The sequence below is a fragment of the Coffea arabica genome, chromosome 6c, assembly GCF_036785885.1.
Source record: "Coffea arabica cultivar ET-39 chromosome 6c, Coffea Arabica ET-39 HiFi, whole genome shotgun sequence".
NCBI classification, from domain to species: domain Eukaryota; kingdom Viridiplantae; phylum Streptophyta; class Magnoliopsida; order Gentianales; family Rubiaceae; genus Coffea; species Coffea arabica.
The window spans coordinates 5,373,610-5,392,891 of NC_092320.1; the positions used below are offsets into that span (position 1 = coordinate 5,373,610).

At 36.0% G+C, this 19,282-nt stretch overlaps 2 protein-coding genes across 2 annotated transcripts; both read right to left on the bottom strand.

Moving 5' to 3' along the window:
• Window positions 1-630: 630 nt before the first annotated feature.
• On the bottom strand, window positions 631-4,513 carry LOC113691609 (GDSL esterase/lipase At5g03610-like). The gene is made up of 5 exons (XM_027209833.2): window positions 4,266-4,513; window positions 3,680-3,913; window positions 1,900-2,171; window positions 1,158-1,464; window positions 631-1,059 (listed from the first exon to the last, which is right to left on the bottom strand). The coding sequence occupies exons 1-5, from the start codon at window positions 4,360-4,362 to the stop codon at window positions 848-850; spliced, it is 1,122 nt and encodes a 373-aa protein (XP_027065634.1). The 5' UTR covers window positions 4,363-4,513; the 3' UTR covers window positions 631-847.
• A 6,051-nt stretch (window positions 4,514-10,564) lies between these two features.
• On the bottom strand, window positions 10,565-14,512 carry LOC113694107 (uridine nucleosidase 1-like). The gene is made up of 9 exons (XM_072052312.1): window positions 14,070-14,512; window positions 12,902-13,017; window positions 12,718-12,777; window positions 12,306-12,488; window positions 12,089-12,193; window positions 11,492-11,588; window positions 11,287-11,394; window positions 11,030-11,165; window positions 10,565-10,931 (listed from the first exon to the last, which is right to left on the bottom strand). The coding sequence occupies exons 1-9, from the start codon at window positions 14,200-14,202 to the stop codon at window positions 10,823-10,825; spliced, it is 1,047 nt and encodes a 348-aa protein (XP_071908413.1). The 5' UTR covers window positions 14,203-14,512; the 3' UTR covers window positions 10,565-10,822.
• Window positions 14,513-19,282: the final 4,770 nt, after the last annotated feature.

A 19,282-nucleotide genomic window follows, 5' to 3' on the forward strand; every position in this document is an offset into this window, starting at 1 on the left:
ACTTTGTCACTACTATCAATTTATTCCCTAATGTTATATTTTAATCACATCAAACGTTAAGTGATAATAACCCTTTATAGTTTTATTGTGATTGCAAATTTGAGTGATTTATATAGTTTTTTTTTTAAAATTAATCTTCATTACATTGACAATGTATATATTGTCGTGTTCAAATGAATGCCGCATATATTGATTTGAATTTCAAATCTAAATTTTACTTATGTGATATTCATCTAACTATGATAGTGTATGCATTGTCAGTATACATAAAATTTACTTTCTTTTTTTTTAAGAAAAAAATATGTACTCGTTATCACCTAATCCCACTCCCACCAGCATATATAGGAACATGAAAAGCAAGATATAAGTGCTCCATTAGGCATTAAAAAAAAAAAAAAAAAAGATAGACAGCAGGCCACTCTTTCTGAAGTTGGGAGAGTAAAATCGTAGTATGAAATATGCTCCACGTAATAATTTGGGCAAGTTTTGTGCAATTTTGGTTTTCTACGTGTTCTTTGGGTTTCTCGGTTTGATCAGTTGTAGCTTGAGCACGACTCTCAACAACAATAAACAATTTTTACAAGCCACTGCAAGGACACGTACATTTTTTTGTAAGCACGATGACACATATAAAATCCAAATGAAATTTTTTGTTCTCTCCTTATTTATTGCATTAAATTGATCGTCCAAGAATATGCAGACCAACAAATTTTCAGTGCTAGAAAAAGATACAATTTCCAAAATTAGAAAAGAAGTGGTAACTAGTGACCCAAAAAGAAAAAGAAACGAAGGAAAAAAGTCACACCACGACATTTCATGACTAATACTAATGACTAAAAAGTGGTAGCTAGCAAATTTGCTGAAGAGTAGGTTTCAAAGCCATAGATACAGCATGCCACCCTGCCTGTGTTGGGTGCACCCCATCCCAGAAGAATGCAGACTTTGCATCGTTGCACACCGTGTACATTTTCCTTCCTTTATCGTCCACGCTTCCACACGAATATGCAGTGCTTAGTCCCATACAACAAGGCTTCAGAGGAGTTTCAAACTTCAAAGTTCCTGCAGTAATCGACAAGCAGCAGCATGACTTGAAGAATCAATTAATTGCTACATCTCATCAGATGAACATTTGAGTAAAAATGAAGTTGTGAGATTACCTGATACATCTCCTTTGTTCTCTAGTAAGGTTGTGAAGGTGGTATAAAGATCAAGAACGTGGCACGCAGAATCCCTACTCTCGTTATTCAATTTCGACACAGCTTGGTTCAATAGTAGATTGTGAAAATTGACGGCTGTGTTCTGCGTGACGTTGCATTGTTGGAATGACGAGAGAACTGTGCTTCGAGGGAGACAGCCAAGGGGCTCCAAAGCTGCCACAGCTATCCTCCTGGCTCCCAATCCATGAAGGCGTTTCAAGTTCACGGCAAGCTGGGAAATCAAGCTTGTAGTGAAGGCAGGCAAACCCTGTACGTTTAAGGGAAGATACATTAGTTCAAACACTAAATTATTGTCCTACCACTCGATCAAATTGGAAAGTAAGAATCAGAACTACAAGCCAGGGACAATTCCTTTACGCGAGTTCGTGTTTCCTGAAACTCCATTCTAACTTTTTATATTATGTGAAGGAAAGTGGAGTATGAAAACAGTAGTATTAAGAGTTCTCATTCTAACTGACTGCCAACTTTTGGACGACAAGTCCCTTAAATTAAATAATACTACAACTAGGGTAACATGGTGAGAGATGAAATGAAATATACAATAGAAACAATTTACCCTCCCGTAGTTTTATGTTCTTTCTTTCTATTTTGTATGTTTTTTTGCCTTGTAATGTACTCCAGAAAACCTCAATGAATTTAAAAGAGATGGATACTCAATAAAGTAGGAAGATGGTAAGTTCACCTTTGCAGTGCCACCTTTGGCATTGTAAGCACCATAATCATTGCCAGCAACAGTGACCAGAAACAAAGATGAGTCCAAGTCAGTTTTGTTATAAACTAAATCCTTGAGAAGTTTCTCAAAGAAATCAATCTGAGTGGTCATGTTAGGCTCCAAAACCAGAGTGTCAAAGACGCCAGTCCCTCCATAAGCAAAGTTCACTCCATACCGCAACCGGTTTCCTGCATACTTGATCCATCTATACGCTACTGGGGACTTCATTCCGTAGAATTTAGCTGTTCACATCAATTTCGTTTACAAGAAAGGTCAATTTGCCTGTCATGCAAATTTATCCTAATCTAGTTATGCTAAGAGGAAGTGAAAATAACATGCACAGTCAGTTCCTTCTTTTACTTTCCCCTTCGTTTGATAGTAGTAATTAAATATAGGAGAAATGGTATTTATACACCGCTTTAGTTTTTTCATTCCACATCTTTAGAGTAAAAGTAGTTTGCTAAGAATAAAAAAAAAGTGAAAATGGTGTTCAAGATTAAAAAAAAAAAAAAAAAAAAAAGGGCAGCGCAAATATCATTTCCCTAAATCTTTACTAGCTTATGATTGAACCACCACTAGAATCGCAAGTAAAGCATTACATATTTCACTTGGTGCATGACACCATTACTTGAAGTTCATTTAGATATCAGTGCCAAAGTTAGGGTACCGCGCTAACAAACTAGATGTCTTTTATCTCTTAGTCGTTACGCTATGTAAGTTGGGTTTGGCTAACGTTAAAATAGCTTTAAGTGTTAATTTTTTAGGTAAGAATGAAATTAATTAGAAAAATATCTAAATGTAAGGAAGCAATAATTATGAATGTGTGTATTCATATAGTAAATTAAATGCGATCCAGACGTTTTAACAAACGTTCCGAAAACACAATTTGAAAAACAAATGTTGTGCAAAATGATATTACACCGCAAGCAAGCATGGAAAGGGATGAAGGTTTGGATTTTATAGCGAAAGGAGGATTCGGACAATCATGCAAGTGGGAAAAGGCTAATCAAGATTAGGACAGATTTGGACGAGTCATTGAAGCACTAAAATTGGTTAGTGTTATTTTATGAGCATAAGCATCCTAGGTGTCTCCCTTCCTAGCTAGCTCCCTAACAACAACAAAAAAATTATATCCACAACAAATGAAAATGCGCCAAACACGACTAGACGGGCAGCTAAACCTGCCAGATTTTAACGAGAAAGAGAGAAAAAAGAAAATCATGGCCATAATGGATTTTTTTTCCCCTTATCTTTAAAAGTAATAAGATCATGTGAGAAAGTAAAGGTGAGATAGTGAGATAAAGAAAGATGGGAGATACTAAGCTGACAAAAGGGAAAAGACAGGAGTCAACAATGCAATATTTACAGACACAAAAGAAGAAAACATTAGACAATCTGATAACCTCTAGTTCAATAATGAAGGAAAGCAAGATAGGGACGGGGGAGGGGGGGCAGGGCTGACTGCTGAGGGCATCACCAGTCAGTTGTCACAACCAACCCACTATGGTGATCATTTAGTAGTACAAAGGTGATGCAAAAAGTAAGCTTGCAGTTGTTTATGCTCCAAAAAAGAGAAAGCGAAAGATAAAGTGCGGCAGAATGATGACAGAGCCCATTCCAGACCATGCTATGGTACAACAGTAAAATACTCCATGATAATAGTAATTCTCGAGCCAGGCAAAGGAAACATAAACCATGTGCACTTGAGCGGTAAAAAGAGAAAGAGAAAAGGCAGAAGCTGAAGCGTTACCAACGTAATCAGTAAGGACACGACCATCCGAGAAGCGGCCAGCGGGCTTCCCTGGAAAAGTGATTCCATATGGTTCCTTCCACGAACTTCCTACAGACTTTTGAACATTTCCAGTGTCGGCGTACGAGTCTCCGAACACAAATAGCTTTGTGGGTCGGAAACCATATCGCTGCTTCTTGTGGTGGTGGTGACGGCGATCATGATGAGGTGATGAAGCATGGACACCGGCATTCCCTGAGGAAGAAAGAAAAAAAAGGTGGTGTTCATCCATGCTAGCTCGTAAAATTACAGAGAGAAAATTCAAACACCTGCATTAATCATCATTTCTCAGGCCTAGTTACATCGTGTAAAATTAACATGGCACGGAAAGCATGCATGGAGAGCATGAGATGATGAGTATATTACTAGTACAAGTTCATTGTTGTCCATTAATTATCAAGAAGGCTGCTACTAGTGGGATTTTGGATACAGCAAAGAGCTGACACTAAATTGGAGATTCTAAAGCTATTTATTGCAAATTAACCGAGGATATGATATGGGGAGAGGGAAATATGATAGTACTATAATCGTATTTTGTACCACGTACCTGCTGCAAGAATTGAGAAAAGGAAGAAAAAAGAGCAGAGGAGCAACTTCGGGAGGTCCATCCTCAGATTCAGAAAGATTGAATAGGCGGTCCTCATAACGCAAGGGGCGACAGGGGTACGCTTAGTTTAGAGATGGGAATTGGAATAAATCGCAATTGGAAGTTTGAACTGCGATTGTGCTTTCGGGTCCTTTAAATAATACTGATGAAATGGAGAAACACACCACGCGAGAAGAGGAGAATGAGCCAGCAATGAGGGAGTGAAGATTTGAACAACTCTCATGGTCAATATGGCCCGATATTGGGGTCCACTGCAGTGTCTTGTCAATTTTATTTTATGTTTTTTTGTTGTGTTCTTCGTTTTTTTTCACCCCGATTCTGTACTGGGAAAATGGACCACGGTGCAGATTTGACCTATAGCTTGTTGGGTAGAAATCTTTGCCGTCCGGTGAATGATACTAACGTAATGGTGAATTGAAGTCGGGAAAATGCTTGGAAAATAACTTCTCTATTCTCCTTTTAAAAAATTTTTGTTTTGAACGGATAACTTGTCTGTTCAAGTAACAACAACATTTTGGGTCAACCTTCTCCAATTAGTCTACATCTGGAAGGTGTTTTCGCTTTTTTTAATGTTGTTTGCGTGCATGTGATTTTGCTTCTGTTCAGACTATTAAAGAGGTAGTCGGAACGTGTAAGAATGTAGAATGTGAGAAGAGGTCAGAAATTTTTTTGCTGCAGGTGCCGTATACTGCTGATAAAATCAGGCGTCTTCTGTATTATACCTTCAAGAATACCAGTTGAGGCCAACAATATTCTATTCCAGAGGAGGAGACGATGACCAAAGGACTAGGAAAGGTTCAAAGTAGAAGAAGAGGTGAAAATTTAAATAAATTAAAAAAAAAGGGATGGCCATCAGACTCTTTGATTGATTTTGCCTTTGACCCAAAGGAAGAAAGACAAAATAGAAACAATCAGCACATTTTTTTTTTTTCGGTTTTTTTGGTCGGAGGCCAAGAGCGTGAATTATTAGTCGAGTAATTGTTTTTGGGTTGTAATGTTAAGGCGGTTAATGATGCGTTTGATCAAACTAAAATTTGAAAATTGAAGTCTGAAATTTGAATCATTAAATTGTTGAATTCTTAAGTAATAAATTTGATACATTTAATTGTATATGATATTAATTGATATATAAATAGTTTATCATTCATTTTTTGGAAGCAAATTTTATTTACAAAATTCAGTGCCACTTAATTAATTCAAATGCTTAATTTTGAGTTATCAAACGCATCTAAACAACCTATTAAGATATGAATTCATGGACCCATTAAATTTAATTGCTAAATGGGATTATCAAACATGACCTAAGAGGGAAGAAAAATGGAGAAGATTCAGTGGCCCAATGCAATTAAACAATTAAGTAAGACAGGTCTCCAATCCGAGTCAAATGCAGGGGGCGAGCTGCCTGGAGAAACAACACTTCCTTCAATAATAATATTTCAGAAAGTGTTACTAATAATCAATTCCGAACGTATTTCTGGTAATTTACAGCGAAACGATGGAGGAGGCCTCTAATCCAAAAGCCTGAAATGGCACCCTTCGAAAGTTTAAATCTCCTGTTTTTATTGGCAAGCTTCAACACATAACCACTTGTACGGTTTTAAGTAAATCTGCTATATTTTGGTGTGAAGACAGTCGTATGTAAAAACACGTGGTTGTTTCTTTAAGGCCTTGTTTGCTAAAAAAAGGTTTTGGCTCAGTTTGTCTGTTATAAATTTTTTAACAATTATAATTACAGTAATCTCAAAAAATTTCTCAAAAATTTTAAACTTTACACTTCAAAATATCCAAAAAAATTTTCTACAACTTCTACATTAAGTTACAGTAAAATTTTAGACAAATATCTAAAAAGCTCGCTTATCAGACGAGGCTAAATTTGTTTCATAATAATTGACTCTTCTCCCTATTACTCGTTCCAAATTCGTACCTTTGTGCGCGCGCGCGTGCACGCGTAAATGGGTAGTACATGCCCATCCCATCATGGCAGAACCAATTTTATGCTACTGACGACATAAAAAAAGAAAAAAAAATATATCCATCTTAATTGTGCATAAGAAAGAATAAGAAATTATTTAAAAGTATTTTTTTATTTTGGGTGATAAATTCAAGAAGAACAACAAATGTTAAGTCTTTGCATGCATGTGAGAAATTTTATGCGTTAAAAGGCGCTCGTCTGGAAGCACATACCGGCGTACTAATGAAATTCTAAATGATCCCAACTGCGAATTGTAAGCTGAGAAGCAGGGGCAAAGATGCAGAGGCTTATTTGTTAGGGCTTTAAAGAAGGTAGTGTATGCCCAGTTCTTAGTTTTAGGCCCACTCCATCACTGGCGAATATTTTGCCACTTTGGACACATTGGGCCCAACAGAGAGAGCGAGAGATGGTCTGGGCTCGCGGCACCTAACTTTGAGTTCGATTTTCAAACCCTCATCCTACCTTTTAAGCAGATTGGGTGTGGATTGTAGAAGAAACAACTTACCATGTTGACAAGTAATACTAGATTGTTAAGAATACAAGTAGACGTCACCTAATTGTGCGGCATATAAGCTTGACCTTCCGCTTATTAATTGATGCGCGTATAATTCATCGAAACATTTATATAGTTTTCCCTTCTTAAATGTTGTTGTTGGACGAAGTTCGTACTCATTTTTCGTAGCCATTTTGTTGACAATATTAATGAACTCAAGCCAGTTGTTACTTATAATGGCTCCATACTTTGTATTCGAGCGGAAAAAAATTTTTTTTTTTCTCCCACATTAGCTTTCTTGTTTTTGTTTTACCCTGAGAAGCAGGAATTTTCATGATAAACTAAATTTGTTCTTGACTACGATTTCCCTTATGTTCCAACAAAGGAGCGTTTAACTTAAAATAAATATTGCAACAAGGGGAAGAAAAAAACCAGTTTAAAAACAAGTGCATATAACAGTTGAAATCAATCTGAGTCTGTCACTCCATTCCCCCCCCCCCCCCTTCTTTTATAGTGTAAGTAGGTGAAAGAAGAGCTCGTTACTCTGTCTCACTATGTCTATTGATCCTTCGTTTTACTGCAAAAGCTTGATGGACAATACCGTAAAACACAGTACAAGTTTGAACCTATTCCCGAGAAATTATGGCTTCCCGCGAGAAAGAAGCAGAAAGTTGAAAATGATGAAATAGTAACATCCAATTGCATATTTCATCATAGAAACTAGCAAGACAAGCTGCCACAGGCCGTGGTTCACGCACAATCAAAATAATGTATTGCCTGAAAAAGAAAAACAGAGGAGGGAGGGCCATGGGGCTATCGGCATTGAACCTCGACATCCGGTTCAACAAAACAGAAGAGCAACAAGCATACGAGCTTAAGAATAAATTAAAAGGAGAAACATCTACATATTTGTGAAAGGGGTGATCTTGATGACTAACCCAGGGAAAACATCATCTGGATCATGAATATGGGGATTCTGCTCAACGATGTAAGGATCCCCACATTTTTCACTGATGGTATGCAGAGTCTCTCCTTCGCGTACCACATAAATCTCATCACACGGCTGTTCAAGTAGTAATGAGGATAATATTTGCTGCTTCTGCTGTTGCACTTCAAACTGCTCCTCAGTTGATTCACAGCAGCTTAACACCAACATTAAAGCCAGGAACAAGGCACAGTACCAGGACACAGTCTCTGCTAGAGCTGTCGATGGATGGATGCGGCCTGACATGTTATGCTTTAAATTCAACTCTTCCTCGAATTCGCAGCGACGATTGTTCCCTCTCTCTCTCTCTCTATAGCAAGTATGTGCATGCACATGTACCGAAAAATTGTCTCGAGTGGAGGAGAGTATTTGCAGGACTCTTAGTATTGAGGATTAGGAGGAGTTAATGTTGTTGTTGCGAAGTAAGCTAAAGAGATGATGATGTTTGATTTGACATGGTGGTCGTTTTGGAGTACAAGTGCAGGTCATTGGAGTGGTTAAGCAGCAGTGTTCCTGCTGGAGGGAGAGGATTGAGACGGGTTCGTTTCTTGGGGGGTGGTAGGTAACTGTCTCAAGTGAAGAAATATTGGAACATATAAAATGAGGGAGGGAAAGTTGGTTTAACTGCTTTATTAAATGGTAGTGAAGACTTGAGATATCTCTTGATCATAGCTGATAAAGCAATCATTCAACATTTTTTACTTGCTCTCAAGTCTCAAGTCTCAACCAACCTTTTTTTAGGTTTGTTTCCGTGGCTGGTACTACATATGGAGCAGTAGTATATGCCCCAATCTTTACTCCTATACTATAAGGCTATAACCCATTTGCTTTGAATGTCAATTGTGGGCATATTTCGATGGAGTTGTAAAGAAGGATGAAGAGCCATTCAACGCATTACCTGCAACAATTAGCCATACCTTCTGTGTTTACAGATATCAGTAAACTGTTTATATCAGATTCTTTGTGTGCGCACAGGAAATACTATTAAAACTGTCAAATACTTATGTAATTAAGGAACGTAAAACATTTTTTTTTTGTTGGATTAATCTTAAATACACTATCACCATTAGATATATGACACATGCGCAAAATTTGAATTTGAAATTTAAAATTTATTCAAGTGTCATCCATCCAACCATGATAGTATATACACTGACAGTGTATATAAAATTTGCTTTTTTTTTTTTTTTTTATGGAGGAAGAACCACACGGGTGCATGACTTGCAAAACCGGTTTCTTGATAATTATGAGAAGGAGGACTGATCAGGATTGGATGCCAAAAGAGTGAAGGAAATGTTGCCCCTAATTTCAACTTTTTGTTGCTGGAATTACAAGTTAGAAAATTGGAGGAGTCAAGTCATAATATACTCATTAGTAGAGAATAGAGGGGTGTGTGTGTGTGTGTGTGTGAGAGAGAGAGAGAGAGAGAGAGAGAGAGAGATAAGAGTCCTTTAACGATGCGTTTTGGTAGCATGCCAGCTTAGTTAGTATAGTGAGATGGGAGTAGTATTTGGTCATTCGCAGGTCAATAATCAATTTTCAGTTTCACCCAACAAAAGCAGTGAGCAGGTGATTGGGTTTTTCTTTGGTTGGAGGGGGGTTTTGGGGGGGGGGGGGGGGGGGGGAGTCCTGAATTTGACGTTTATGAATCAGAATTGAGGTGTGGGGGACAATGCTCGTCCTCCTTTAAACGCCAAGAATTGGTCATCAAGTCTAATAGAGTATTTAAGTACTGCTCTGGCAACGGAATACCTAAATCGCGCAGTATTATTATGCCGCTAATAATACGCTAATGTCACATTTGACACAGACAAAGGTGTTTTATCACACTCCAAACATTGGAGCATTTTTTTTTTTTTTTTTTATGTTTGGTAATTAAAGAAGGTTATTTTATAGTAGTAACAACAACGGAGCCGCATTATATGGTTGACTTTTCAATTCACAGCTTTTTTCTGTGATGGCGAACCTTTGGCTTGATGATGATGAAGATGCGACTGCAGAACGACTGCTGGATGCTGAGCAGGAATTCTTTGATTAATCCAATATTGTCATTTGCCAAATTGTCACACTCAAATCTATCTTGTGAGAGACCGCTGGTTTAACTTCAGAATTCATATTCGGATTTTGACATACCAACGGATATTCCAAAATCTCGCTTCGTATTTAATAATTCAATTTAGTACTTAAATTTAATGAATTTAAATCTTAATATGTTACATTGAACTAAAAAAATTAAAATATTTAAATTAATTAGATCACACTGAATATTCTAAATAAAACTTGTATCAAAATATAAGTAATAAACTCTTCGCTAATGATATACATTGAAATGTATCGAATTTAGTATTTATCAAATTAATAACTTAATAAACTCAATTTTTAAATTTTAAATTTTAATTTTACCAAATGCACCCTAACTCTAATGCATATATACTAAGTTGGTATTTAACTCGAAGCACACTTTACACAACTCCGTTGAATCCATCATAAATATATTTTTTAATCATATTTATACCCCACACACGTCACATAAATTGCTATAGTATTACTCTAGATACTTTTTTCCAATAACCCCCTATCTAGCCCCATTTTTGGTGTTGTCGCATACCAATGTGAATGATTATAGACCATTAAGTCTGGTTTCCCATTTTCCTTTTACTTTCAAAGTATTTTAATTTCTCATCCTCCAAAATTTCTTGAATTTTGCACACATGTTAAATTTAATCCTCCTCCCTAGTAACTTAATTATGCCACAAGTAGTACATCTCAACAGGAATGGGAAAAAAAAATTAAAAAAAAACCATCCATTTCAAGTGCCACCAATCCGCAATTGCATAGTATTTTAAGTTAACATATTCCGGATAAATTATCCTTTATTACGTCATCAAATGAACATGTATCAGGTGTAAATAAATCAAAGATAATGAGCAGCATAAGTCCACCATTGCCCTATCTTCAACAGAGAAGTACCCAATTGCCGCAGAGAGAGGCAGCGATTAACCATCCATAATGGAGTTTCATGACCGGTCCAAAGGCAATGTTTATGGTCAAGGTTTCATCAAGCTTTTCATGACATAGTTTAGCACTTCATCCGCATCAACAGTCCATGCTACAGAAATAGGTGAATGGCCTGTCCATGGGTTGCTTGAATTCCATCTGTATCAGAGTATTGAAGTTAATTAAACAAGAACCTACGACCCAAAAAAAAAAAAAAAAGCACCTGAGAAGTGCAAAGCAAGCAAGGTAAAGCTTACTTTTTCAGCCCTTGGTCCATCAGGGTATGCCCCGCGCTGATACCCTGTGTCTCAACCCTCACAACCCCCTTCTTGTATGTGAAGAGATCAGGCCGGACTAGAGCTACAAAACTGACAGGGTCGTGAAGAAAAATTCCTGCGCAGGCCGGTATTAACCATTAATATGTGAACCATCAAAAAGAGAAGATCTAAAAAGAATTTGAAAATAAGGCAGGTCAATGACAAATTGAAACTAGCGTTGCAAGCAGCCAAATTACCATAGACACCGTCAGATTTGACATGCCAGTCACGGTAGAATTTGCAAATGTCACACACAAATTGAGCATGTTTTCCATGAGATTGTCTTAGTTCATCAAAGGCAGCATCTGAAGTTCACAAGACAACAATTATGAGAGAGTAACTTCCAATGAAAAGATTCCGGTGGGAAAATAGGCAAGTGGTAAATAGAAAGGGAAGAAAAACCTGTCATTTTGACTTGTGTTGTGATATTTATGCCAACAACATCAACATTTGCCCCAGAAGTAAACACAACATCTGCTGCTTCAGGATCACAATAAATCTGCCAGTCAAAAGCTTGAACACATTATTTGACTGACTGGAAATTGAAAGACTGTATGTTTTGCACCGACGTAATTTGTCTTACAAAGGAAATCAAGTAGATCTTCTCTAAAAGACAATGGTTCAGTTAATGAAATATAAATAGACAACATTCACTAGTTGATAATAGATTTCTCAAATCAATTAACTAAAGAAAGGGAAGATATCATATTCACGGAATCAACCCAAGTATTCCTGTATTGGCGGAGGAGCACGAGCACCAGAAGCTCAAGCAGACTTTGTCAAGAGGAAAGAAACACAGCAAGACATGAGCCATTTGTTCAACAGTGTTAACATTTAAAGGAATTGATAGCAAATGAACATATTTTTGCGACAACAATTTAGACATCTAAAGTACTGTAAATGCTAATTCAAATTAATCACACCCTAAAGGGGATAAGAGTTAATGATCTATCTCCATATCAATGCAGTCAAATAGAAGGCACTGCTGGTGTTGCATACATTTGATTCAGCAGCAGGATTGACATTTCCCAAAGCAAAGAAAGCTCCACCAAGTATTACAATTCTTTTCACCTTGCTTGCAAAGGATGAGTCCCGCTTGACAGCCTAAATGAAGAAAAGATAAACATGTAGTAAAGCAAGCAAATGAAGTAGAAATTGAAGCAGAGAAAGTAATTCACAAGGCATGTTTCACTGGAAAAAATTTCCAAAAACTTACCAATGCCAAATTGGTTAGAGGTCCCAATGCAAGTATAGATACTTCGCCAGGGTATTCAGATACTTTATCAACCAAAAATTCAGATGCACTTTTCTCAATCTTCTTAGATTTTGGAGGAGGTAAAAATATGTTGCCAAGTCCATCTGAACCATGAACAAAGTCTGCGATGCATGGTTCCCCCCCCTAAAGGAAAGAGCATAAGCAGGATGTATCAAATACACCACTCAAGCTGAAAACTGAACAAGCATACTTAACACTGAATAATTTTTTTCTAGTTGACAGCGAATGTTATTCTATTAGCCAAGTAGCCGTCAATAATTTTTGAGTTATCATAATCAACTATAGATCACTGACTATGCTCACAAGAAAAAAACCAAACAGTTAATTGACCCAAATGACACAAAGTGGTTACCTTGAGAGGTCCAGGGCTACCCTCTGCTACAGGCACACCTGGATATCCTGCAATCTCACACTATCCTTTTGCACATTAAAAACAGAACTTGATCATGTACACAATCCAAAAACAGGAAAGATTGCAAATTTTGGGAGCATAAATAACCATGCAGAAGAGGAACTAAAGTACAGATATAACATACCAAAAGCAATGCATTGCGAGTAGCACCTTCAGTAGTTACATTACCATATATTGTTGTCAATCCTAATATATCCAAGTCAGGTGATTGGAATGCCATTAATATAGCCATGCTATCATCTGCACATCAGCAAAACTCACACTTCAATCTCAAGTTCGAAAGATCAGAACAGCCAGAGATGTGGGAATATAGGGGCTTATTTACGTGTTTGCACAAGCTAAACAAAACGTGATCTAACTGTGTAAAACTAATCACCTAAATCTCATTGATAATATATTTTGCTGGATTGTCCGTTGAACCTAACATAAGTCCATCTAATAATTCCAAAATAAGTACATGAATAAGGATCAACAGTCTTTAAAAAGAATCTCGAAACCTCTAATTACCCCCAAGCCCCCAATCCCTCCCCCCCCCCCCTCCCCCCACTAAAACACCAAAAAAAAAAAAAAAAAAGAAGAAGAAGAAGAAACCAGGAATATTGTAACTTGAGCAAAAGACGAATATATTATCATCAGTAATGCTTATTTCAATTCCACTATTACGAAAGATTGGAGTACAGAAGAAAATGCACTCAAAGACTAAATTTTTCTTTAGATTTCCAATATCAAAATTTACTTCCCATTTTTTTTTAAAAAAAATTTCTCTCCCACTTTACAAAATACACGATGTTTATATAATATATCTATGTGCGATTGGAGGAGGTATAAAAGGCAAGACAAAATATATAGATTTTAGTCCATATGTTTTTTCACTACAAAGGGAACTTTTCTCCCGTTGAGGTAGAATTTGGAAAAGAAAATGCCAAAAATTAGAAATAGCACGCCGAAGGATGGAATAACAGACATAGATGATAGAACCACAAGAATATAGAAAGCCATAGCATTTTCCCTGATTCAAAAGTACGTAACTTTTTCGATCAAACTTTGCTGTCATAATACTATATTCCAGAACCAGGCCCACTGTAGCCACCAAAAATGAAAGAAACGCACAAACTCAGAGGAAGATACCGCATTATAAATCAAAAAGTTGCAGTAAATCGAATCAACTTTCCAAGACTAATTGAGCTGGGCTCAATCTGAAACTGATATTAGTATTATACTCAGACAACGAAACACAAAAGCAAGGAAATCCTGAAACTCATGAGTTAGTAATTAGTACAAGAAAGGCTGACCAATGCCAGGATCGGTGTCAATGATGAGCTTGTGACGCTTCATGGCACCAGAATTGGCAAAATCTTCGGCCAACGCATCAGCCATCACCAACCCATTAGCGCACCCACCATTAACCACACGTGAATTGGACATCCCTTTCACAGTACAGTTGATTGCAATCTTTCCGGTAGTAGTAATACAAAACTGGTAGATGAGAGTGTGAAAGCAGAATTGAGCAGGGAGGGGGCTTGGAGTGCGGGCCTTAGGCACACACTTAATTGGAGACTTATAGGAAAACAAAGACGCAGCCGCTGGGGACCAAATTCATAGTAATTAACAAACAAAGAGAAAACAAAACCAAGTACTAGTTGTCTAGTACAAACAACTCTTTGTTTGAGACTAGACAACTAGTGGTGAAAGAAAGATGGAGGAAGAGTTGTGTAGGAATTGGGTGAGGAAGATGCCGAGAAGGTATGGAAATGCCCTCTTTCCTAAACTGTTTTTGGGTTTCCTAATTTTTTGTTTAAAACGCCATCGCGCACCACGCCTCCTTGTTTTGTGTTTTCCTAATGCTTGTGTTTGGAATGGCAGCGACAGATAAACCAAAAACAAAATTAAATAAATATACTTAGTTGGACCTAATTTATCAATCGTGATTAAACTAAAATTAAAGATTGGACCATACCCTGGTCCACTTTATTTGTTTAGCAAAGGAGGATAAAGACGAACTAAGATTAACCACATAGTTTACAGACTGTCACATTTCTAGGCAAGCGTAACGTGGATTGACATTTGGCAGAGCCCTCGAATTGCGAACATTCAACTCACTTAGTGATAGTCGATTTGTTAGTAGAATATGCTTACTTCCTTGTTAAGCATATCGATTAATATGCGGATTAATTGGGATAGTTTTTTGTTTTTTTTTTTTAAAAAGTTTGAGTGGGTTTCGAGATCTGGACATGACTCTGAAATTATAGAATGCTTACATAGATTTTTAATCGTTCACCAACATAATTCTCACATTGACAACACAAAAAAGTAAGCCGTCCTTAACAACTACACTATCGTATATTGGTGAATTAATTGGGACGGGGTGTGTGTATCATGTTATCCTTAGTTGCCACTAATATTGCTTGGATACCTGAAAAGAAACTTTTCGCCTAATTTTTTTCCCTTTTTTTAACTACACCAAAAAATGGAATTGTCAATAAGGTCGAGTTAATTCAAGTGCGACCCGTAAAAAAGACCAATAAGCCATGTGTTTAAGAGGATCGGGCAGAGTTTAGCCTTAAATAATAGATCTGAATAAAATGTGAATCAAGTTTATGACTCATTAGACTCAAACCTAATTAAGGCCTGGCCAGTTCATTTCTGTGTCTCTATATATATAAAATTGCATACTAAATTATATATATAATATATGTAGTTATACAGATTATAATATTAATAATTTATATACAATTCTATAATAATTTATAAATATTAATATATTATGTATAATTATATAATTAATTATGAACTTGAGTCGAACACTGTATGAGCCCAAAACTCATATTAAATAACGAATCGAGACTGAAACTTCTAATCTAGGTTCAAACCCGAAAGCCTATTTTTTGAGTCAAGCTCGGGCTTGCCAAATTCTAGCTCATAATGTCTAATTGACACCCCTACCCAAAAAGTTAGGAGGTTTGTGTAAGCATACGCAATTGGAGGAGGAGGGGCATAGTTACTACTTAATTAGCATGTGGTTTTCTTAATTCGTCCAAGTTGTTTGTTTAGTTTAGCCGAATAAAAGATGTCTGGAGGCTGGAATTCATAATTCATAATCCTAATGACCAAAAATGCTCCCCCAAGGGCTCATCTTAGTCTTCAGTTGTTTTTCACCATTAATAATAAATCCAGTCATCTTATCTAAACTACGTGATCCCATTGTATTTGATAATTAGACAGTACAATTGACACGCCTCCCCCTGCCCCACACAATAATTGCTAATTAATTAAACACGAAATGCAGTGCCGAGTATTCCTCGTGGGCTGACTCGGCTCCACGTTAGGACCATGGACGCTATTTAAACACGTTTTCCGTCCATCCACCGACTAAATTTCTACTTGAATTGTATGTTGAGGGATTGAATTTCACCTGGGCCTGTTAGAAAGTATCTCTTCGATCTAATCAGATTTATAAACTTGTTAGTCTCTTATATAACTTTTTTAGACTCTCTTTTCTTGTAAAATAGAATATGATAGATTAGGTTCTAATCTCTTATATAATCCCTTTGCAGTTTCCTTCTTATAAAATACGATAGAATAATTTAGGTTATAAAAATCTTATCATCGTTATAAAAAAGAAAAACATCTTCACACCCATTTTTTTTAAAAAAAAATATTTTTGGGATAAATGAGAGGTGTAGGATGCAAAACTTCTTTCTCACCGACATGAAAGGACGTATATGACGGAATTACTCAAGTGCCCCAGCCGTCTCGAAATTTCCCCGATAGCAAATGCATGAAAAACCTCAAATTTCGGGGCATTCACATAGACTACTTTCACGTCATGTTTCTTGAATTAACTGAGCAAAATTAGTTTATATAATGCGAATTAATTTTTCCTGCACTTGCGCGATATAATCGCAGGCTGTAGTCTGTATCTACGCTGTTTCACCTGTTCCTTTCCTGTTGATAAACAAACATGTAAAAAAAAAAAAAAAAAAGCCAATTAAACAAGAGGAATAGGCAGGGGCGGAGCCAAAAAAAATTCTTAATGAGGGCAAAAGCAACACTAAAATTTTTTACCTACTATTTTTCTAGTTTTTTAAGCAAAATATAAAAAAATTCACCAACAAGTACAAATGATACATATATTCCATGAAAAACATAAAAAGACAAATTCAAAATTATTAATGTAATAATAATTTTATTTCAAAAACAAACTAATTCACTGCGAGTTTTTATATTTTGATAACTAATTTAGTTGTGGAAGTAAGAATGACTCTGGTTGTGGAGGAAAAATGGGGGACCAGTGGAGGGAAGGGAAATTGGGAAGTGAGGACAAAGAAAGTGAATGATATGATTGGATGAATTGATCAAGAGAAAGAGTAGCTAGCTGCTTAGTTGTGGAAGGTAGTGGCTCTCGATTGTGGGGGAAAAATGGGGAACCAGAGGAGGGAAGGGAAATTGGGGAGTGGGATCGAAAAAAAAGTGAATGATATGATTGGTACTTACTAGTTAAAATGAAAAGGCTTTTTTTAGCTTATTTTAAATGGAATTTGTGCCCCACGTATCTTTTTAGAATTTTAGTTTATGAATTAACTTAAAAAATCGCGTAATTCTTTCACATCCTTTCTAAAAAAACCTCCAGGGTATACTTAAAATTATATTAAAATTGTATTAATATTATAGGAATTTAAGGAGACAGGGGGCGTGCCCCAGTACCCCCGCCTTAAATCCGGCCCCTGGGAACAGGTCATAATCCTTGCAAGAAAAAATACAAGCATCTTCAGCCCATCATTCCTTCTAGGAAGCACATATGCCAATCTGTTTCTGGAGGAGAGCCACGTTAAGATTGAAAAAAATTTAAATGTTTCGCCTTCACTTGTTAGAATAAATAGCATCCCAGAACTACTCAAATACGTTGGTCTGAGGAGGAGCTAATTCTATCTAGGCAAACATTAAACCTAAAATGCCCGCTAAAATGCATGGCAGACCGGAGTCAAATTACAATTTTCCGAAAATCCCTAGCAGGATCTTCAAGTTTAATGATAAACAAGCTATGAAAAATCCCTTTTGCTTTTTCCGCCTCATCTTGTCCACAAATTCCTGTTAGTATCAGGCCCCTTCATCAAGATCACGCTCTTCAAAATGGTCCTGCAGTCATTGGAAGAATAAAGAACCTGTAAGACAAAGTACAGTGTGCTTAAAACTATACAATTCCTCGAGGAACTTAAAAGAGCAAAGTTTGTGCCAGAATCCCGGCTAATTGCTTAGATTATAGGTAAAAAAAAAAAAACATCCGTCAAATGCACCTCTGACACGGGATCGTTCTTGTTCTATACGTGCCGTGCTGATTCAGCACGGCCCCAAAATAAATTTCGCAGAAGTCAGAAAAATGTCAGCCTGTGCAGGTTTGTGTCAGTCCAGGCCGTGCTGACTGTGCACGGCCCGGAATGACTAAAGACTGACAGATACGGCTTTTGTCAGTCCGGACCGTACACATTCAGCACGGCTCCTTTGAAAAAAATTAAGCACGGGATTTCTCCTTGCCATTTCCAATTTGGCTCGCAGCAGAGGACTACATATGCCAATAATGCAAAGTAAAGAAATGATAAACTAATGGGGCCCTGATTGGAGTTAATTGTGAAGCCGTTTAGAATTCCTAGTCTTCGACTGCTCATGACACAAATGGGATCGTGGTGCTAGCTACAGACAATTATACGGTCTATCAATATTTTGTCAACTTTGAAATTATTTTTTGAATTTGAATGTTGACCGAATATGCATTGTTGATATTTCAACACAATTTTATGTATTATTGAAAATTATATATTATGTATTATACAAATATTTATATAATGAAATGTACAATAAATATTACAAATTGAAATATTATATAAACACCATATTTATAATATTACAATATTTATAATTAATATTAATGTATATTTATTTATTTATTTAATATGTACAATATTTATTTATACATATTATAAATATTTTATTTTATTTAAAAAATATTTTTATATATTTATAATATATTTATATAAATATTATATATTATATAAATTATATTAATATACATAATATTAATTTTACATTTATACATAATATTAATACATTTTTGCATTTATATTAATTATATTAATACATTTACACATAATATTAATATATATTAATTTATACATTTATATAATATTCATTTATAAATTATGCATTTATAATAATATACACTTATACATTTAAAAATATATTTATATTATGTATTATATATAATATAATACATTTATATATTTCATATAAATATATAAATACATTTATTTATAAATATTTATAAATGTATTATAAATACAATATTTAAATGTATAAGTGTATATTATTATAAATGCATAATTTATAAAGATAATAGAATCCCAAGACTTGATTTTTCTTTTGGCACTTGAGGTGTCATTAAGCATTAGCCCTATAAATATTTTGCTTAACCAACAAAAACATCCCCCTTCCCAAGAAAGAACGAGGAGCG